Consider the following 20,293-nt stretch of genomic DNA (forward strand, 5'->3'; position numbering starts at 1 on the left):
GTCAAAAAAAAAAAAAAAAAAAAAAAAAAAAATTACATGTATTTAGGTATAGTTTATTTTATTTCATTATAAGACTAAAACTCAAACTATAAAATTTAAAAGTTTTCCATCATGTTAGGTTTGGAAAAAATTTTGTGGAAAATGGTTTTTAGTGAAATAGTTGTTTCTAACTTAAACTATATAAATGTTGAATAATTGTTATTAGAGAAGTAATAAATGAATATAATATTGAGGGCATTATTTTTATTGATTAATCTATTTAAGTTGTAAAGTAAATTCGATGAAATAGTAATATTATATGTTGTGTGTATTGATATATTTTTAATTTATGTGAATAATTAATTTTTTTTTGTTTTGTAAGTTTAACAACAATTAGGTTATATTATGGTTATGTATAAGAATAACATTTGAATAGGGTGGGGATTGAATTAGTGAGTTAATATTTAGGAGTGCCTTAACAGCGCACGATCACTATCTATTCAAGACCTCATGGGCATGTGAACATACTATATTATCTTAATGTAAGATTAACATTTTTTTTGTTAAACTTAATTATGCATATAATATACCATGATACTTATGTTAATGAGTGCACTCACAAGGGAATAATGCTTCCCACTAACATAACGGTTGATTGGTTGTTGTGCAAATATATTTGTTGTTAAGCATTCTCCCCTTCTTTTATGCCCTAGGTGAATTGTGTCGCCCCTTAGCACACGAACATGAGTAAATCACTAGGGATTTGCACATAGGACCTTTGTACTCATATTTACTTTACATTTTCATGGGCTCCTCAAGAGAGACTAATAAGTAAAATTCAAGTCATAATGTCATATTTAGAAAAATTTAAATACATAAATATGTCTTTGTTAGAGCCTCCAAATTATAATCTTTGTAAAGTCAAACTCACACATTTGTTCTCTCATATAACTAGAGTTCCAACATTCTTACAATACTTCAAACCTCGTGAAATTCCTCAGTCATGCTTGTATTAACAATAACATATAATTTGTGTGCATTTCTCATATGAATATCTCTCCTTTATTTATTGTTAAGTCTATATAAATAAATCACACATTTACTTTTTAATTCAATATTTATTAATGTTCACTTATCATTTCTACTATTTATATTAATAGTACAATAATATAAATTAAATGGTTGGTAAATATTAATAGGCATCAATTTATTATAAGCATTGAAACACTTCACCATACATCCCAAGTTGATAACATTTTAAAAATCATAAGAATAAATTATAATTTTATTTACAATTATTATTATTTTTTAAAACAGTAATGAGTACATTCCAGTAGGCACAATTGGTAACTTCGTAGAAACAAATGCCACTATTCCACCATTAGTAGAACTATTTCATAAATATCACATGGGCCAACATGTCTCCAAAGACTTGAACCCACGCCACTTGGGACACAAATTGTGAACCATACCACTTGAGCTAAGTTCCTTCAACAAAATTATTATTACTATTAATGATAAAAATAATTGATATATAAGTTAAACATATATGCATAAACAAACAAAAAAGCATAAGATTCTTAACCATGGGGACTCACTCCCACTTTATTATGGATATTTTTAATGTGTAAATGGGCTTTGTTTGGCCAATACCATAGCTTATCAATACCACATCCTCAAAAAACCATAACTCATTTGATATGACACTTGTTTACATGCTTAATTTCCAACCATCATCCCTATTGAGATTGATCACATGCTTCTCAATCTCAATGGCTTCTCTTAGCTTCCTATGATGGAACTGATCAACCCTAGGAATGACTTGGGTATCCTCAATGCAGACATGGTGCTTAGACCGCACGTTCAGCGAACGTTGAGGAACGAGAGCGGTTGTGCCTAATGTCTGTTGCATGTTCTTGGATTCTTTGGTTTATGCATTCTTTGGTTTATTTCTCCGATAATTTAATATTTAATAATAATATTAGAACTAATTTTAGTTTTCGTTTTCTTTTTATATTAAATATTAATTTAGTTTTATTATTAATAGTTTTAATATTAATTCTAATCGCTTACCACTATGATTTCATCCATCAAATATTATTTATTCTATTTCTCATTAATTCTATTACATAATAACATTGAAAATGGAAATAAATAATAAATTAATAATACTACTTCATTTTTTTCAACTTATTTTATTACATTGATAATGAAAATAAATAATAAATTAATAGTATATCCCATTAACTAATTCCTAATTCTTAACAATCTTTTCCTAACAACTAGTTCATACTGGCTAATTCCGGGCAAGGATGCTTCTCTGCTATTTAAACATTTGTGAAGATTGATTTTTTCACCTTTGTCCTCAAGATGAACCACATTAGTTGGTTCGAAACGTCGACCAAATCTCAATAATGTGATTAATCTGAAAGACAATCTCATTAGTTAAAATTATCATGTCAATCCAAATTGTTGTGAATCATTGGATATCATTTGAGAATATGATTCGTTGAAGATCTACTTATTAGAGGTAATTTTGATGTCAATTTTTGGAGCTCTCTTTTTTGGTTTATTTCTTGGTGAATCAAAAAATTGTTATGATAATTCAAGACTTCTACTAGCTTGCAAGATCAATTCATTTGATGGGTGGATGAAGCATGGTAGTGACCCTCCAAGTTAAAAATTGGGTCATAAGACCCTAATAACTTGTATAGCATCCAAAAGAGTGGTTTAGCCCTCAAATCAAGTGTATAATATCTCAAAAGATTACCAAATGAAAGATTTCTCTAGGATCATCAACATGGTATGTGTTGAGGATATCCATGGATGCATAAATAACACATGTGTCCCTTAAAGGATGTGAGCAATGCCTCGAGAAACATGAATTTCCTATAGATTGGTGAGATTGCCTTAGAAATGTGAAAATGCACAAACAATTGTAGAATCATCTCCAAGAGTCCATGACTAAAGCATGACAATACATAAAATGGGGTTCCATGCTAGGGCATATGATAAAGTGTGCTTCCAAATAGGTACGGAAACCTAAAAATTTGTGCTACACTTTACATGCAAAGAGAAGAAGTGAATGAGACTAGAGTTTCCTTTAGGTAATGTGTCCTAGTATATCCATCCCAAGATGTTTTCATACCTATCCATGTCATAAATCATTAACACGATGGCAAGTTATTCCCATTAATGGATAATCATCCAAAGCCATAATAACAATGCATATCTTGAATGGGGACTTAAAGGACGGTTCCATGCCCAATGACAAAGGGGTCTATATAACAACCTAAGCCAAACACATTTATATATGGCATCCAAGAATGGTCCAATACAATACCTGAGTACAACAGTAATCACACTTTTGGCTCATTATGAAACAATAGATACAACAATCCACCTGTATGATGAATCACACATGATGAAAAAATATGATGTATATTGAAGTGAATATGAAATATCATACTTTAATTAATGAATGAGTTTTTAGAATATTTTATATACACATTGCTAAATAATTAATATGAATTTGTAATAGATATCAATGTAATCTCTTTTCATTTTCACAAAAAAAAAATAACATGAATTTTTTGGAAAGTCTAAAAAATAGGTTAATTAATAAGCAATAGGGTGATTTGGGAGATTTATTTATCTTAAACCATATAAATCCATCTTCTAATATATTAGATTAAATATATATCGAAAAGAAGTAAAAGAAAAAAAATTATTTTTTAGAGAATTTTTCATGACTAACATATTTCCAACCCATGCATTAAAAATGATGTTAAAAATGGGGAGGAAAAATGAAAATTTTCATTTTCATGGGATTTTATACCTAATATGAACTTTTTGAAACCTCACGACATCGAAATATCAGTATCAGAAAGAGGCATGATGATCCCTTTCAATGGGAGGTTTCCAACGAGAGTAATTATTAGCATGCAAAGAGATTGTTTGGCGATAGAGATGGCGACCCTTGGAGATAGAGTTGGGCTCTACACTTAGCTCCACATGGGTCATGTGTGGCATATCCTAGGTTTCCATAATAAGAGCCACCAACCCAAATATTTTCATATTAACTGTCAGGAGATGGGATTTTTGGGTTTTGTTTGTGTCAATGGTTTCATTAACTCATTTCAATTTGTCTTCTTAGGAATGGATCGTCCCTCCCATGGCAGAATGGATGCAGGAAGGAACTGCACTGACAACGGGAGAAATTTCATTAATGACCTCACTCTCAGGAAGTGCCTTGGGACGGTTGAGACATGGTGTATGCAGTACACTCGACTTCCATCATGGGAATTTCAAGGGATGTGGTTCATTCTTGGTATCAGAATCATCACAGTCGTAGCTATTTATGTAAGTTCCACCATTGTCTCAGGGTGGCAGAAAGGCGGTCATTATGTGGTTGATGTCCTTTAGTTGCAATAGTTTCACTCTTGTTGGTGGTCACCAATTGACTATGTTACAGTCATGAGAGGTCTATATACATTGTTAATTTCTCAGGTCAAATTAGTAGGGTGGCATTTTTGTTTGTTGAAGAGTTGGGCAGTTCTGCATCCCATAGCCTTCTTTTGTCAGGTCGTAAGTTCTATACTGGGTTGTCTTTGTTTCACATAGGGTGTCAATGTTATTTGAGTTATTTTTACATAACTCAAGGTCAGGTCCCTCCTTTGAATTGGTCATCATACTTCCCTCGGCGACATCACAAACCTTCAACTTGGCAGGAATTTATTTTAATTACCCAATGTTGGTATGCAGAGCCTAGTACTGAGGTACCTTCTCCATCTAGTTCTGAAAGAGACTACACCTCCACTTGTTCTTTGTTCATTCGAACGTCTCAAACCTCGATACACTCTGGTCCTCAAGAATTATGGGTTTCTAGGCAGTTGAAATGGATTGTGGTCCTGGTTGGTAAGGGGTGTCAAGTAATTTGTCATTGAAATTAGTTAATCATCCACAAAGTCTTTTGTCAGTGGATGTTTTGTGTTATACTGGGGTCGTCACTCATAACTTGTTAGTTTCTATTATTATGGGGTCTCACTACCCTGTGATCAATCATAACTTGGTCGTTCAGTTAGCTTGAGTGGTTGTATTGTGGTTTGTTTGCAGGTCTTCTGTGGAAATGCCTCCTTGACAATGGCTCCCCAATCGCAGGGGTTATGCTCCAGGGGTATACTCTTCCAGACATTGACGGCTATTTGGTTGGGAATCAATGGAAAGATTTTTCGATTCAACTCCCTTGGAGGTTAGAAAGGAGATTCTGCATTTGGAAGCAAGGGAGTTTGGGGATCGCAAATATCATTCTAATTCAAAAATTGGTGGTAGCATCCTCAAATGGGTTCCCAATCCAGGGAAGTTGAAGAAGAGAATACTACATTTCCTCCACTCTATAACACTACATTGTCAGATGGAAACGCTACTCAGCATGGTAATTTGTGACAAACAGGTTGACAACTATAAGCTCTTTGTAGGACCAGAGAAGATTAAGAGAATACTGAGAGGCATTGGTTATGATTTGGATGATATATTGGTCAAATTAAATCAAGTGGAATGCTTCGTGGTCTCAGATTCAAAGATAGACTCTAGTAACCATCAGGACGATGCTGTAGTCATCAATGTCCCACCTCTAAACACTGCCCATGCAAACTCTTCTCCTCACTCACTAGGTACCATTTTGGAATAACGCGTCCACCTTCCATGCTTTCTTGTTCTAGTTGTTGGAAGGCACTCGTTATTTTTGTAACCACTATGTTTTTGTTTTGATAGTAATGTCAATGGTTCCTGGTGATTTATTTTGTTATGTCAGTTATAGTACATTGTTTACTTCAGTCAATCCAAGGTATTTGTTGAGAATGCAACAAGATGATAGAGCTTAGTGGAAAGAAGTCGCCTTCACTAAGTGGGCCGGCAGGCTATTTTTGGCGCAAAGTCTATTTTTAGACTATTTCTATTTTTAGACATATGGATCATGGTCTATGAGTTGCAGTATGTTATTTTTGGATGATTGGTCATGTCGGTAAAAATAGATGGACTTCTATTTTTAGACATATGGGCAGGTTTCTATTTTTAGACTGCCAGGCTAAAAATAGAACAGTCGAATATTATTGTCTCATAATAATATTTGGACTATAAACATTATCTTATCCTCTTGGAGCACTTTAGTTTGAGCTACAGATGTGGCACATGCAGCTGTCAGAAGGAAATACACTTTCTTTGTGGGTCAGTTGAGCTATTGCATGCAAGACTTTAGTTAGAACTCAAGCAGTTGAGTTTGGTGGAGTTGGATGTGGAGTTGATGGAGTTGTGTTCAGTTTGACTTGGTTAAACTAGTTGTATTTAGTCTAACTGCAAATAGACTAGTGATGAGTTGTGTGAATTAATTGTTAAACTAATTCACTAATTATTAACTCATAAAGCAACTAAAGAATACATCAATTAATTTAGTTGCATGTCAGTGCATGTACAGTTCAGTGGAGACAAGTTTTAGAGGTTGAGATTGCTATCAATTGTGACTATAGTTGTGCATGAGATCTTGCAAAATCAATGGGATTGAGTTATGCCAATGAGGACTGCGCAGTGTGGGCCAATACCAAGGAATTATAGCCTGTGCTCACGTGATTTTCACCTAGTATTGTGCAGTGGAGGCAGGCAAAGCAGCGGAGGAGATTTGAACCTGTGACTTGTTCGGATCTGAGCTAGTTTTGTGTGTAACAGGTGGAGATAGTGCTGGATACTTGAGAGGAGTATTGTACTATGTATTGTTACATGTTCTCAATCATTAATATATAGATAGTGTGGGGTTTTCAGCTGTAAGCTTTCCCCGGGTTACATACTGTGTTAATGGGTGATTGTGATTGATGTTTCATTGTTTTTAATGCTGCTAAATTGATGATCAACATAGAGGAGATTATGTATTGTGCATGTATTCCGTAATAGTGTATAATCGAGATAATCTCTGTGAATAAGTGGTTATTATTCAAAATTTCTACAGTATTTACATATGTAATCTTTTGGCTATATGTGGTCTTAGTGGTGTTTTGGTCAGTTATGTTTAGGTTATCCTAGAAAGTAATCATGATCCTCCATATATATTGTGGACATGAATAATTTACCAATATAATCTTTTTTAATATCAATAGAAATTAGCTAACAAATTAAAAAAAAAAATGTCTAGGATATTAAAGTCCATACATGAGAATTACAATCCCCCTATACAATTTAGATTTTTGGGTGAAGACAAAATTGAATCATATAATATTGAAAAAAAGTAATCTCATTAAATATGATGTTTAAAGGGTTTTGGGAGTTCAATGCTACATAATTTCAAATGGTGGAATGTGAGGAAACTTTGAAGAATATCTAAATGTAAATTATGAGTGGTTGATAATGGATCTACATTTATCAAAGGCACTATAGACACTATGTGAGGATTAAGAACAACATAGTCAAAGTGGAACTCCGGCGAGTGACAAAATGGAATCATATCATCCCTTATGGTTGGCACGTTGTGAATAATAAATTAATTATATTATAACCGTCATAAATAAATTTGATTAGTGGCACTAAAACGTTCTTAGGAGTGGATGGTGTTCAAAATGGGTTGTTACTTCACATCAACTATCCAACTCCAACTTGGATATGATAGCCTAGCCTATGCTATAAATGGTCTTCGTTTTCCACAAACTAACCACCATGTGGTTTGCCCCCACATTCTTAAACTTATCTATAATCACATCATCGTCACATCATTTTACATGTTACATCATTGTTTATAACATATAATTATTTTTATTGTTTATAACATATTTGTGATCACATCCTTTTATAGTTTTATATGTCGTAGTATTGTTTATGATAAATAATTATTTATATAGTTGATACTCTATAATACATAATCTAGAGTAATTTATTTTGATATTTTTTAAGTTAAATTTAAAAAAAAAATGAAAATTTTCTTAAAATAAATGTTTTAGTAATAAATTTTATATAAGTTAATTAATTTTAATATTTAATATTAATTTTTGTTTTAATTAAAATAATTTTATTTAATTAGAAATATTGCTTTACAATTATGAGTTTACATTTAGGCGTAATTTGTTATTTAGGAAACTAGATTAAGCATAGAAGTTTAGTTTGCTTAATAATTATATATATATATATATATATATATATATATATTAATTGAAAACTAAAACTATAACAATTTTATTTGAATGTTATTGTTTCTTGGGTTACATTATGGTAAAACAAAATGAGTATTAAATACTGCATGAAATTTTGAAACATAGCCAATATCAAACTTTCCCAAGTACAAGGCTAGAGGAATAGGGTCCCCGTTACCTTCTAGAAAGTGTGCTAGTGTTGGAGTTAAGCCAAGATCGTCCTCAATTTTTCGCAGTCTAGTGTCCATCAAATGAACCACGATTTGCAGTTCTTCTAACTGGAGAAACAACTTCTCTCTAGCAATGTTTCTATCCACTAGAGCACATCCCAGTAGCAACTTTAGGCACCAATAGAGGTCATCCATGTGTATATGATGGTTAAGGCAACTCTAAAGTGTCCAACATCTAGCACCTAGCCTGCCACCTCAACCATGGCATTTGAGTCAGTGACACAATGTCGTTCGTCAATAAGTCCCTCTCGGTTCGCACAATTTCATCCTAAATATTTGACGAATTCTTGGTGTTGAGTCACAGAGGTTTCCACTCGTTGCTGCACTCTGGGACAACTAATGCCCCTATAGTAGGTAGCCCCACAGCAAAACCCTGCATGTTGTCTTGGCATGTTAAGACCCTACAAAAAGACTTGCCACTAAAGAATGTAGAGGAGAAGCATAGTGATGGAGAGGCATGAATCTAAAATCAAGGCCAATAGAGTACGAAAGAGGAGAGGGTGATGGTGTCTCATAAGGTGGAGGGAATGGAGGAGACGGATGGGAGGCTAGAACCAAGAAGAGTCAAGGGGAGCCAAGTGAGTGAGGGGTAAGGCCAAAGAAGAAGAAATATGAGAGAGAGAAAGACCAACAACCAGGCAAGCTTTCCCTTCTTTGTGAGATCAAAAGGTAAGACAACAGGGAAAAGTAAGGGGTCTTGAAGTCGAGAAGGGAAAATTCATCAACAACCAAGGGAAAAACATTGTTTCGAATAATTAGCAAAGCACCAAGTTGAAGGCTCCATGGAATTGTGCCTTCATACCTCAGGTGCACGAAACAAGAATGAAAACCCTATAAACCACATCTCTGACATGCAGGGGGATTATATTGCATGTCAGAATAATTGTTAGCCTCATGACATGACCAATGTGCTAATTGTTGGCCTACTTAGAAGCCACATTATGCTCCCCATTACAATAAAATTAATTGCCCAATACACATGCATAAGACTATGGAGAGTTTCCATTAAGACAAGCACAATTGAAATCACCAACCGATTTAACACGCAAATAAGGTTCATTAATATTGAAATGATGTGAATTGTGTGGTGTGGCAAATGATTTTTAGTGAAATAGTTGTTTCTAACTTAAATTAACAAAATGTTGAATAATTGTTATTTGAGAAGTAATAAATGAATATAATATTGAAGGTAGTATTCTTATTGATTAATATATTTAAGTTGTAAAGTGAAATTAGATGAAAATGTAATATTAGGTGTTGTGTGTATTGATATATTTTTAATTCATGTGAGTTTATTGTTTTTTGTTTTATAAGTTTAGTAATGATTAGGTTACATTATGGTCATGTCTAAGAATAACACTTAAATAGGGAAGGGGACTGAATCGATTTGTTAACATCTAAGAGTTTTTTAATAGCGCATGATCATCGTCTATCCAAGACCCCATGGGCATGTAAACTTACTATATTATCTTAATGTAAGCTTAACATTTTTTTCGTTAAACTTAACTATGTATATAATGTACCATGATACTTATGTTAATGAGTGCACTCACAAGGGAATGATGCTTCCCACTAACATAACGGTTGATTGGTTATTGTGCAAATATATTTGTTGCTAAGAATTTTCCCCTTCTTTTTATACCCTAGGTGAATTGTGTTACCCCTTAGCACACAACTACGAGTAAATCGCTAGGGATTTGAACATAGGACCTTTGTACTCATATTTACTTTACGTTTTCATGGGCTTCTCAAGGGAGACTAATAAGTAAAATTCAAGTCATAATGTCATATTTAGAAAATTTTAAATGCATAGATATGTCTTTGTTAGAGTCTCCAAATTTTAATCTTTGTAAAGTCAAATTCACACATTTGTTCTCTCATACAACTAGAGTCCCAACATTCTTACAATACTTCAAACCTCATGAAATTCCCCATTCATGTTTGTATCAACAATAACATATAATTTGTGTGCATTTCTCATATGAATATCTCTCCTTTATTTATTGTTAAATCTATATAAATAAATCAGACATTGACTTTTTAATTCAATATTTATTAATGTGCACTTATCATTTCTACTATTTATATCACTAGTACAATAATATAAATTAAATGGCTGGTAAATGTCAATCGACATCAATTTATTATAAGCATTGAAACACTTCACCAAACATCCCAAGGTGCTAAAATTTTAAAAATCACAAAAATTGAATAAATTAGAACTTTATTTAATTTTTTTTTTTTTTTAACAATAATGAGTACATTCCAATTAGAAGCATCGAAACACTTCACCATACATCCCAAGTTGCTAAAATTTTAAAAATCATAAGAATTATATAAATTATAACTTTATTTAATTTTTTTTTTAAACAATAATTAACAATTCTAGTAGGCACATTTGGTAACTTTATAGAAACGACTGCCACTATTCCACCATTAGTAGAACTATTTCATAAACGTCACATGGGCCAACATGTCTCCAAAGACTTGAATCCACGCCACTTGGGACACAAATCATGAACCATACCACTTGAGCTAAGTTCCTTCGACAAAATTATTATTATTATTATTAATGATAAAAACAATTGATATATAAGTTAAACATATATGCAGAAAAAAAAAAAACATGTCATAACATTCTTAACCATGGAGACTCACTCCCACTTTATTATGGATATTTTTAATTTGTAAATAGGCTTTTTTTGGGCCAATACCATAGCTTCTCAATACCACATGCTCAAAAACTATAACTCATTTGATATGACACTTGTTCATATGACATTATTATATTATTATTATCCAATTTTAAGGTCACGGCCAAGCCAGACACCAAATTGGTGTATGAGACTCCTTGTTTGTGGGACAAGGGACCACCTTTGCAAAGCAATTTAACTGTTAAGTCTACAAAGGCATACGTACTCTACCCCCTCCGGTTTTGAACCTATGACCTCTTAGGAGAAAACACATGCTCTTAACCATTAGGTCCACTCAAAAAATGCATAACTACTTTGAAAAAAATATAAGAATTTGATTTGTGTATAATATTAAAAATACTTTAAAATATTTGATAGAGGTTAAATTTCTACTATCTCTTTAATAATTATTAGTGATTAAAATATACTTATTAACATAATTATTTAATGTAATTTAAAAAATATATTGATTTCTCTTACCTATATATTATTTTTATTTTTATTTTTTAAATATAATAATTTTTTATATTTTATACGTATAATTTTTCAATTTTAATTATATTCTTCACTTATATATACATACACATAATAAATTATATATAAAAAATTAATAGATTTTTCTCCACATTCATAAACAATATCTTAATAAACACGCCTCGCTTAAAAGAATTTGAACCGAACATTTTATTATTAAAAAAAATTGAATTCTTTTTCGAAACCAGACAAAATGGAATCATATCATCTTTTAATATTGACATCGTCCTTATCCCACCTAGGACAATGTTGAAATGGATGCCTTTAGGATTGATAAAGTGTCCATTAAAAATTATCAATGGTGACACTATGATGTTACATCAAAAATTAAAATATTGATTTCAAATCAGTAAATTTCTAGCTACAAAAGTAGGACATAATCATTGATTTAAAAATGGTGAGTCATAAAAGTCTTTGGGGGTGAAGCAATTATTTTTTCTAAGACCATCATGGTGTCTTCTTCAATATAATAGCATGCACTAATATTGTTAAATATAAAATATAGTGTATTTTTTAAAATAGTGATGACAATTAGATAAATTATATTGTCATCTTTACCTTTTTACTTTTACTTGCTGTTATAAATATTAGATTTCTTTCATGTGGTTGCGTTGAAAAGACGTTATAAAGAGGGTGCAACATGGGAGGACAAAAGGGAGGGGGAGGAAATCATTGGCGCTAGCGAAGGCTTTCTTTTTATATTATTCTTTTATTTATCGCGCGGATCATCAACCTTTTTTAATACAATTATTTTGGTTTTTTTCATATTATTATAAAATTTATTTATTTATGTTTTCATATGACAATATGAGTTTTTGAGCAATTTAATTGATTGGCGGTGAAAATAAAGTATTATGTATAAAAAAGTTTGAAGTTTAAATCTCTTTAATTTATTTGTGTATGAAGAGATATATGTAAACACTTAAAAATTATAATGATAGTGATTGGAATTAAATATATATATATATATCTAAAAATCATAATAATAGTGATTAGAATTCACTTTGTACTATAATAGATTTATTTTAAATACAGTTCAAATATGAGCTGCAAGGGGTCCAATTTCTTCACCTGTGATTTCTTTAGGAGTCAATATTACTTAAATGTTTTGTATAGTTATTTAATTTTTTGAGCGAGGGGTCCAATTTCTTCATGTGCAATTTTTTTAGAAGTCAACATTATTTAAATGTTTTGTATAGATATTTAATTTTTTAATTTTTAGATTTTTAAATTTTTTATTTTGACCGACATGAACAAAACTTCAACTTTTATGACAAATAGACAAAGTTACACATTACACTGAGCTATAAAATAACCTTTTTAGCTCAATCACATGAAAGCAACCCAATACAATACAAGTTTCTTTAATACTATATATATAAATCATATGTTTCGAGGTTGGAGATCCCAAAACTTTTGATATCTAAGAATCCAATTCATTTAGATCATTATAAACATTTTATGAAAGACATGTTAAGAACATTTTATGAAGACTTCTCGATCAAAAGGTTTTCTATTTTTAATTTAATATATATTATATGATATATATCTTCCTTGAAAAATACATGTAAAGCTTTTTGTGAATAAAGAGATAGCGTGCATTGAAGTCTAAATACATTATGACACACAATAAAGTGTTGAATAAAAACAAAGTTTTTTTTTTTGTAATGCTTGGTAGGGCCGTCTATTTTCTATTATGTCTATGAAGCAAATTTACACCACACAATTTTCCTCGGTGGCCTCAACTCGCCCCGAAGGGAAACCAAGTCTGTTGGCCATCGGTTAGTATTATATGCCATCCAAAGACATAACTTCTTCAGTCTTTCTAGCTAGGTATGTTTCAGTCTCATGATAACAAACTTCATAACTATAACATCTAACATAGGCAACAAGAAATTTAAATGCTATCCGCATAAACAAAAACTAAGCATAGGTAGACTAATCTTGCTTGTCGTTCTGCTCCTCAGTGTCAGAGGCTACTGGGGCAGGATCTTCTGCAGTTGCTTCTGGCATTCCAAAGATCTCCCCAATGCATGGGATGCGTCTATCAATACGGTCCATCCTAACATCCTGTTTATGCAGTTGGAATATGATCTTCTCCATATCTCTCTTGTAGTTGGGAGGGCCCTACATGGTAACTGCCATCCCCATAGAAATTTGCTCAAGTGCTTTGCCTAGCAGACTTTTCATCAGAAAATATAGGTATAGGGTGTGCTTGAACTGTGTAATTCGCCCTCTTGTGGTTCCTGGGTCAAGCACCATTGTTCTCCAGACCTCAATTTCATCATCTGGTTCTAGCTCATTCTTCACCTAGTCTTCCCAACCATCTATCAGTTTTTGGATTCCCTCATCCACTTCCTCTTTGTAAGTCTCGGTTGCCTCAGCTATGATGCACTCGGCAGCCTTGTGGCCATCCGTCCTGCTTGGGCATTTGGTTGCCTGGGGTTCCGGGCCTTTGTTGCCCCGGCCACGGCCACGTCGTGCTGGAGCCATGCCCTGCCGACTTATAACCTATAGACAGTTCGACATCGTTAGATTCACTACCTCCTTCATCGCAACACAGTGCAAATGTGATATCCAGACTTCACTACCATGCTTGTCCTGCATCGGGCAGAGGCACCCCTATGCCCACAGGTGGCCAGTGGTTATGGAAATCAGGCAGGAGTCCCCAGGCTTATCTCCCTGCCTCGTGCCCTTACCCTGGTTCTGGTATTGGTCACCCTCTTGCGGCCATATCCTGGCTCGCAGACCCATCTGTAGCCAGGTGCTGCTAGTGCTCCCATACCCGCAGACCCTTGCCTCTGCCTGCCAGTTCCAGTCTGCTTTCAACTCACCTCTCTGCCTCTCATGCCCCCCGAGGTCCCTGGCAATTCCCTTATGGTCCTGCCTTGCCATTTGCTCAGGTTCACTCATCCCATTGCCCACCCTGCTAGCATCCCAACCCGAAGGTTGGTCACTCCAAATCGGCCTTGTATCGAGGCTCCTTGCGGTGCCCACCATGCCATAGCCCCAGCTCTGCTCAAGAGCAGAGTCAAAACAATGCAGAGCCAAGCGAAATTTCCCCCTTGTCTACCCTGGTTTCTCCCTGGCTGAGCTAAGCCTCTCTAGGGTGGCCTCGCGCCTCTCCCTCCTTCCCAGCAACTCTCCCTCCGACTCATGGGATTTCCCTTGGAACCCAACCAGAGCATACGAATTAAACAGTGCCAGGGCCAGACTACATACCAGATGGTCGACGCTTGCCCTTGGCCTTCATTGCTTCTCCTCCCTTCCGCTTTGCTGCTCCTTCCTTCCCCGCTATACCTTTCGCCTTCCCTACACGTCCAAGACACCTTCCCCCTTTGCCACCTTCCCTTATGTCGCCCTCCGCCACCTTGCCAGCCCACCTCCCATGCAATCAAGGCAGAGGACACCGCACTCCCTGCCTTGAGCATGTGGGTGCCACTGCATTAAATTTCACTGTCCAGCCCATGTCCACTTAGGCCTGACACCTCTGATGCCGCACTCATCCCGACCGGGGGAAAAGCAAAGTTTCTTTTAAAAAACATTCTCACGCAAAAATTTTTGTGAATAAAGAAATTTTTAGAGTACAATGGAGACTTGTCATATTACAACTCACTAACCATAAATTACGTGAAACAGTAATGACCAATAAATTAGACGAAACCGCAATTTAGTAATGGTTGGATTTTAGAAAAATTGTTTTAATGTAATATATTATATTATATAGTTAAATATGTTTAAGTTTATATATATTAATTGGATTTATTTATAGTGGTTAGAAAAAATGATTGGAATTTTTTTAATTAGAATTAATTTTTACAATTTGATATGATGAATTTTGATGTAATGTTTTCAAGCTTATGATACAAGGAACCAAAATATGTATATTAATCATATGGAGTATAGAGTATTTTTCACATGGAAAGCTATATATATATATATATATATATAATGGTTTTAAGTTGGAGGAACTACCACAGCCTAACATGGTGACCCACCAAGTTTCGCATTTGCGTAGGGCCCTATAGTAGTCAGCAAACGCTTTCCAATGTGGGGCGTCGATCATTCAACATAGCCATCATGGCTCTGGTTAATAATATATATTAATTATTAAGTATGGTAAGCGTGAGATCCTTCATAATTTCGAAAAAAAAAAAAAAAAAAGTAAAAATAAAAATAGCCACATCCAAGGATTAGGGCAAGTTCCAAATAACTAAACAAAAACCTATATATTCTTACATGGTCTTTTCAATATACAAAGCCACTATGGAAAAAAATGTGTCCCTTTGACAAGAGCTCTGGAGAGAAAAAGAAGGTTGCATGCCACTTAGATGTACGAGCAAAGAAAGCCACTTCACTAGGAAATAGAGAAAAAAAAATAGCATGTCATTTTGTTATATTCCCTTATTCATTAAAGCATGAAAGCACACATAGAACTTGCATTAACCCTTGAATGAATCCTTACCAAGCATACCAATCATCTTTTAAGGATATGGGAGACACAAGGACATCTTCCCATCCATGCCAATGATTACCTCAATATTGCCTCTTGATTGCAATTTCATGGTTAATTGTTAGCACTATGGGACAAAGGCTCAATAGTTTGGAGCCTTCAACATTTGTGCATTTGGTATTAGGGTGACTTTTGATCTCCCAATAAAACCCATCTCATACCTTGGGTTGTCTATCTAAAACTAGGATTTTGTTTGTTTAATTCGACAAACAATCATGTGAGAGAAATTATTAATACTTATGGTCTAGTTTCTATGCCTTGGGCTCTATATTGTAGTCTTAGTTGCAATATCTTAGATCTAGTTCACTAAAAAAGGCTTTTTAGTCTTTGGTTAACTCACATCTAAAATCATATTTATTCACAAGTTCTTTCCTTGCTCTATGTGTTTATTTTATAGAACTCTATCCACTAAGCTAATTTTGGAGAATAATTGATCCAAAAGACTTAACATATGCTTCAATGTCCAATAAAATCATATTTATTCACAAGCTTTTTCCTTGCTCTATGTGTTTATTTTATAGAACTCTATCCACTAAGCTAATTTTGGAGAATAATTGATCCAAAAGACTTAACATATACTTCAATGTCCAATAAAATCATATTTATTCACAAACTTTTTTCTTGCTCTGTGTTTTTTATAGAACTCTATCCACTAAAAGACTTAACATATGCTTCAATGTCCAATAAAATTATAAAGTGATTTTTATTTTTTCTATTAAAATTTTTTAGTTTTTTTAAAATTTAACCCAATTAAAAAGAAATTACAATATAATTAAAAAAAAAAACAAAAACAAAAAAACCAAAAATAAAAACTTTTAAGAAAAAATAAAAAATATATTTTATATAATTAAAAATTTCGCCCTAAAAAATCATTAAAAAAAATTAGGTTTTTCAACGTGGACACATTATAAATTTATAAATGCAACTAGAGAGAGAGAAAATATCTATCAACTCAACTAAATGCAACTAGAGTTCAAAGTAAAAGAGATAAGTACACTAAGGGTTTGTAAAACCCACCCCCACGAAAAAGGCAAACAATGTTTGTTGCCCTAATGTTTTTAAAAATGATTATATGTTAATCGAGATGCAACCCATTTTTAAGTAAAGATATTAATCTAGATACAACTCACTTTTAACATAATATTTTTCTTATATTTAAAAGGACAAAATTACCTTAAAAAACACGTGTTGCATATGTAGTTGTATAATATAACGTGTCTACCATATCAAATTCCGCAATATACCGTGTATGCCACATCAGTCGATACAAATGTAGAAAATTAATTACAAAAATCACATAAATAACCCAAGTTAAGATACGTGGAAGTGCCAACTCAGCTTGCCTTGTGCTGACATCATTACATATTAATAATTTTTAGAAATTATAAAAATAATTGTACAGGGTGTAGAAATGCTCCACACTTTACACACTACACAGTCATTTCCAAAAGAACAGTGGAAACGTTCTACACTGTACAGTTTTTTGTAAAAACAGTTAATCAACAGTTATTTCTAAAAACAATTAATCAACCATATCTGTGAAAACATTCTTTCAATTTTTTTCATGGGAAATTCCATACATAATGTAACAATATATCTGTATACTCATATTCAACTGTAAATACCCCTGAGAATCGGAAAAATGGATCAATATTCCAGAACAATGGAAAGCCTGAGTTGGTGAGAGGAATTTTTTACTACAAATTCAAAGGGAAATGAAGATAATACAGAGGGTAAAAAAACAGGAAAGGGAATTGTTTACTAAAATTCAAAGAGAAATTAACATAATACAGAGGGTAAAAAAAGCAGGAAAAATAAGTTCTCAAAATTGCTGGGAAGTACACTGAGGGTAATTTTTTTTTACTAAAAATTCAAAGAGAAATTAACATAATACAGAGGGTAAAAAAAGCAGGAAAAATAAGTTTTCAAAATGGCTGAGAAGTACACTGAGCCATTTGAATAATTAACACGATATTATTGCTTCAACTCATGGATTGAATCCCGAACTATAACATGCATGACTGTTACATCCTTCAGTGGCCACAGATCCGGCATTATTTACACTTGCCATTGCAGCTGAGAAAAAGGCAAAAAAAAAGAAGAAGGAAAATACCAGATGGCAGCCATGGCTGAATAAGAAGAAAAGAAAAGATCCTCTTTCAATGCTGCTATTCCGCAGAAAATCGAAGCTGAGAATCGATCCTGGGCCAGTTATGTTAAACTCCCACGTGCCTACTACTGCTGCTTAACCAGATCCCAAAAGACTGCCATGGCGCTCTTATTTAGTCACATCCAGCACTACCCTTACCCTAACCCTCTATGTAGCAACCACAGCGGCAGCCTGCAGCTCACCCTGAATCACCAAAGACTTATAAATCTCAACCAGCATCTTCTCGTCATACTCTTTTAGCGGCCGCTGTCCAAAGGCATTGGTACCGCCAAGACCGTACTGAGGGCCGAACCCGCCACCCATTAAATCGCTGGAGAAAACCCTGGAACTCGCCAGATTCAGCATCATTTTCACATAAGCATCTCTAAGCTTGACCAAATAAACCATGGGGTTCATCCACCTCTTTATCTTTATCTTGCGGACCAGTTTAAATTTCCAGATCCTCCTGCGCTTCCGGCTCCCTCCGAGCTTTACTATCCGCAGACGGCGACGCTGTTTGGAGCCATCCAGCCTCACATATTTCCCCCTTCTCTGCAACAGAACCTTCAAGCTCTCATAAACACCCATGGCCCCTCCTCTTCCTGCAAGAAAACTTCACAGAAAATATTTTCTATCTCTGCAAGCACCTCAAAAATCAAAATAACCTCATCAGCATCTGCTTCTTTACCTGACAACCAACCGGGTTACCCTGCGAGCATCCCGGGGTCAACCATCAATAAAGACTCTGAAAATGAAAATTCATCCGCTAAATAAATAAAATCCGCACAACAGACTGTAAAAATTAAATAAAATATACCTTACACAGACGAGATCTTACGTGCTCTAACCGCATTCCACTACTTGCCATGTGATCCCCATCGACAAATAAACCAGACGCGAACTGTCATGGAGGCGAACAGAAGAAACGCAGTTCCGTCTGAAGTGCCGAGGACAAACTGAGGACTGTGTGGAGGAGTGTGAGTAGATTGAAATTATAAAAGAAATGATGTGAATATGAAGATGAAGATGAAGATAAAGAGGATCATTAATGGACTCCACTTAAATCGAATGGTTATCTGTCTGTGTCTCTGTCTGGTCGTGGGGTTCACAGATTGTACAGCGGAGAGTAATGATGTGTCACTGGCTACTGCCCAACGCTCCCCTTATTGTCAAATTTTTTAGTACGGGCACCTGCCCTCTAATAGCATTGAATATGCCAACATATTTTTTAATTTCTACTTGCAGGATTTTAGCGTTTTGCTGCAGGTTGCATGTTGGTGTCACAGCACTGTACGTCTCTTTGGTTCATGGATTTTACCAATATTTTCGGTTCATGGTTTTTACTGATATTTTTTGGTGATGGTTTTCCAAACGACTCTGTATTTTAACGCAACGAAAATTCCGGCTGAATTTACTCTGCTGCTTGGGCAACGCATATATATTATACAGCCTCTCTTTAAATGCGAGTTCCCAGTTCACAGTTTGACCTAATGTACGTTATGAGCAGCGGACGCTTACCATACTTTTGGTGTAACCGTGAACAGTGAATATAGTGAATATTATCTGGGTCGTTGTCTATCCACGCTACAAATTTGTTTAGATGGTAAATTTTTTTCTTGGAATTTGATAAAATAAATTTCAAAAAATCAGAATGTTGAAGTGTTTAAAGCATTTTTTTTTATAGGTAAAGAATTTTTCCGGCATCTAAAATATTAATTAATTTTCATTATTTTTCAAATTAATTTGTGGATTTTTTAACTACCTTATAATATATATGCTTATGCTTAGTATAATATATAAGTTTTGTAGTTTTGTTTTTTGGTAGATTTTTTATTATATATATATATATATGTATACATATAGGTATAGTCTAACTTATAGACAAGATGGCATTTTTCAGAGCTATTTTTTGGTTTAATTTCAAATATTTTTAAAATTTTGATTTAAGTTTTTTAATCTGTAGAATTCTAGTACCTCAAGGATTTCTCGGGATGTTGAATCCATTTATGCATTCAAAAATATATTTT

The 20,293-nt window shown here is 33.9% G+C and overlaps 1 protein-coding gene across 2 annotated transcripts; it reads right to left on the bottom strand.

Moving 5' to 3' along the window:
- Positions 1-18,035: 18,035 nt before the first annotated feature.
- Positions 18,036-19,425, bottom strand: LOC149174652 (uncharacterized). Of its 2 annotated transcripts, none has more exons than XM_089419374.1 (2): positions 19,084-19,425; positions 18,036-18,975 (listed from the first exon to the last, which is right to left on the bottom strand). In XM_089419374.1, exon 2 carries the CDS (start codon positions 18,852-18,854, stop codon positions 18,435-18,437), a length of 420 nt encoding a protein of 139 aa, XP_089275500.1. In that variant the 5' UTR covers positions 18,855-18,975; positions 19,084-19,425; the 3' UTR covers positions 18,036-18,434. The 2 variants fall into 2 exon arrangements, with proteins under 2 accessions (XP_089275500.1, XP_089275499.1); XM_089419373.1 differs by having other exon boundaries at positions 18,036-18,903; positions 19,084-19,420.
- Positions 19,426-20,293: the final 868 nt, after the last annotated feature.

Source organism: Pinus tabuliformis, chromosome 4_1 (assembly GCF_031772625.1).
Source record: "Pinus tabuliformis cultivar Carrire ecotype Pingquan chromosome 4_1, CPIR1, whole genome shotgun sequence".
In the NCBI taxonomy this organism is placed as follows: domain Eukaryota; kingdom Viridiplantae; phylum Streptophyta; class Pinopsida; order Pinales; family Pinaceae; genus Pinus; species Pinus tabuliformis.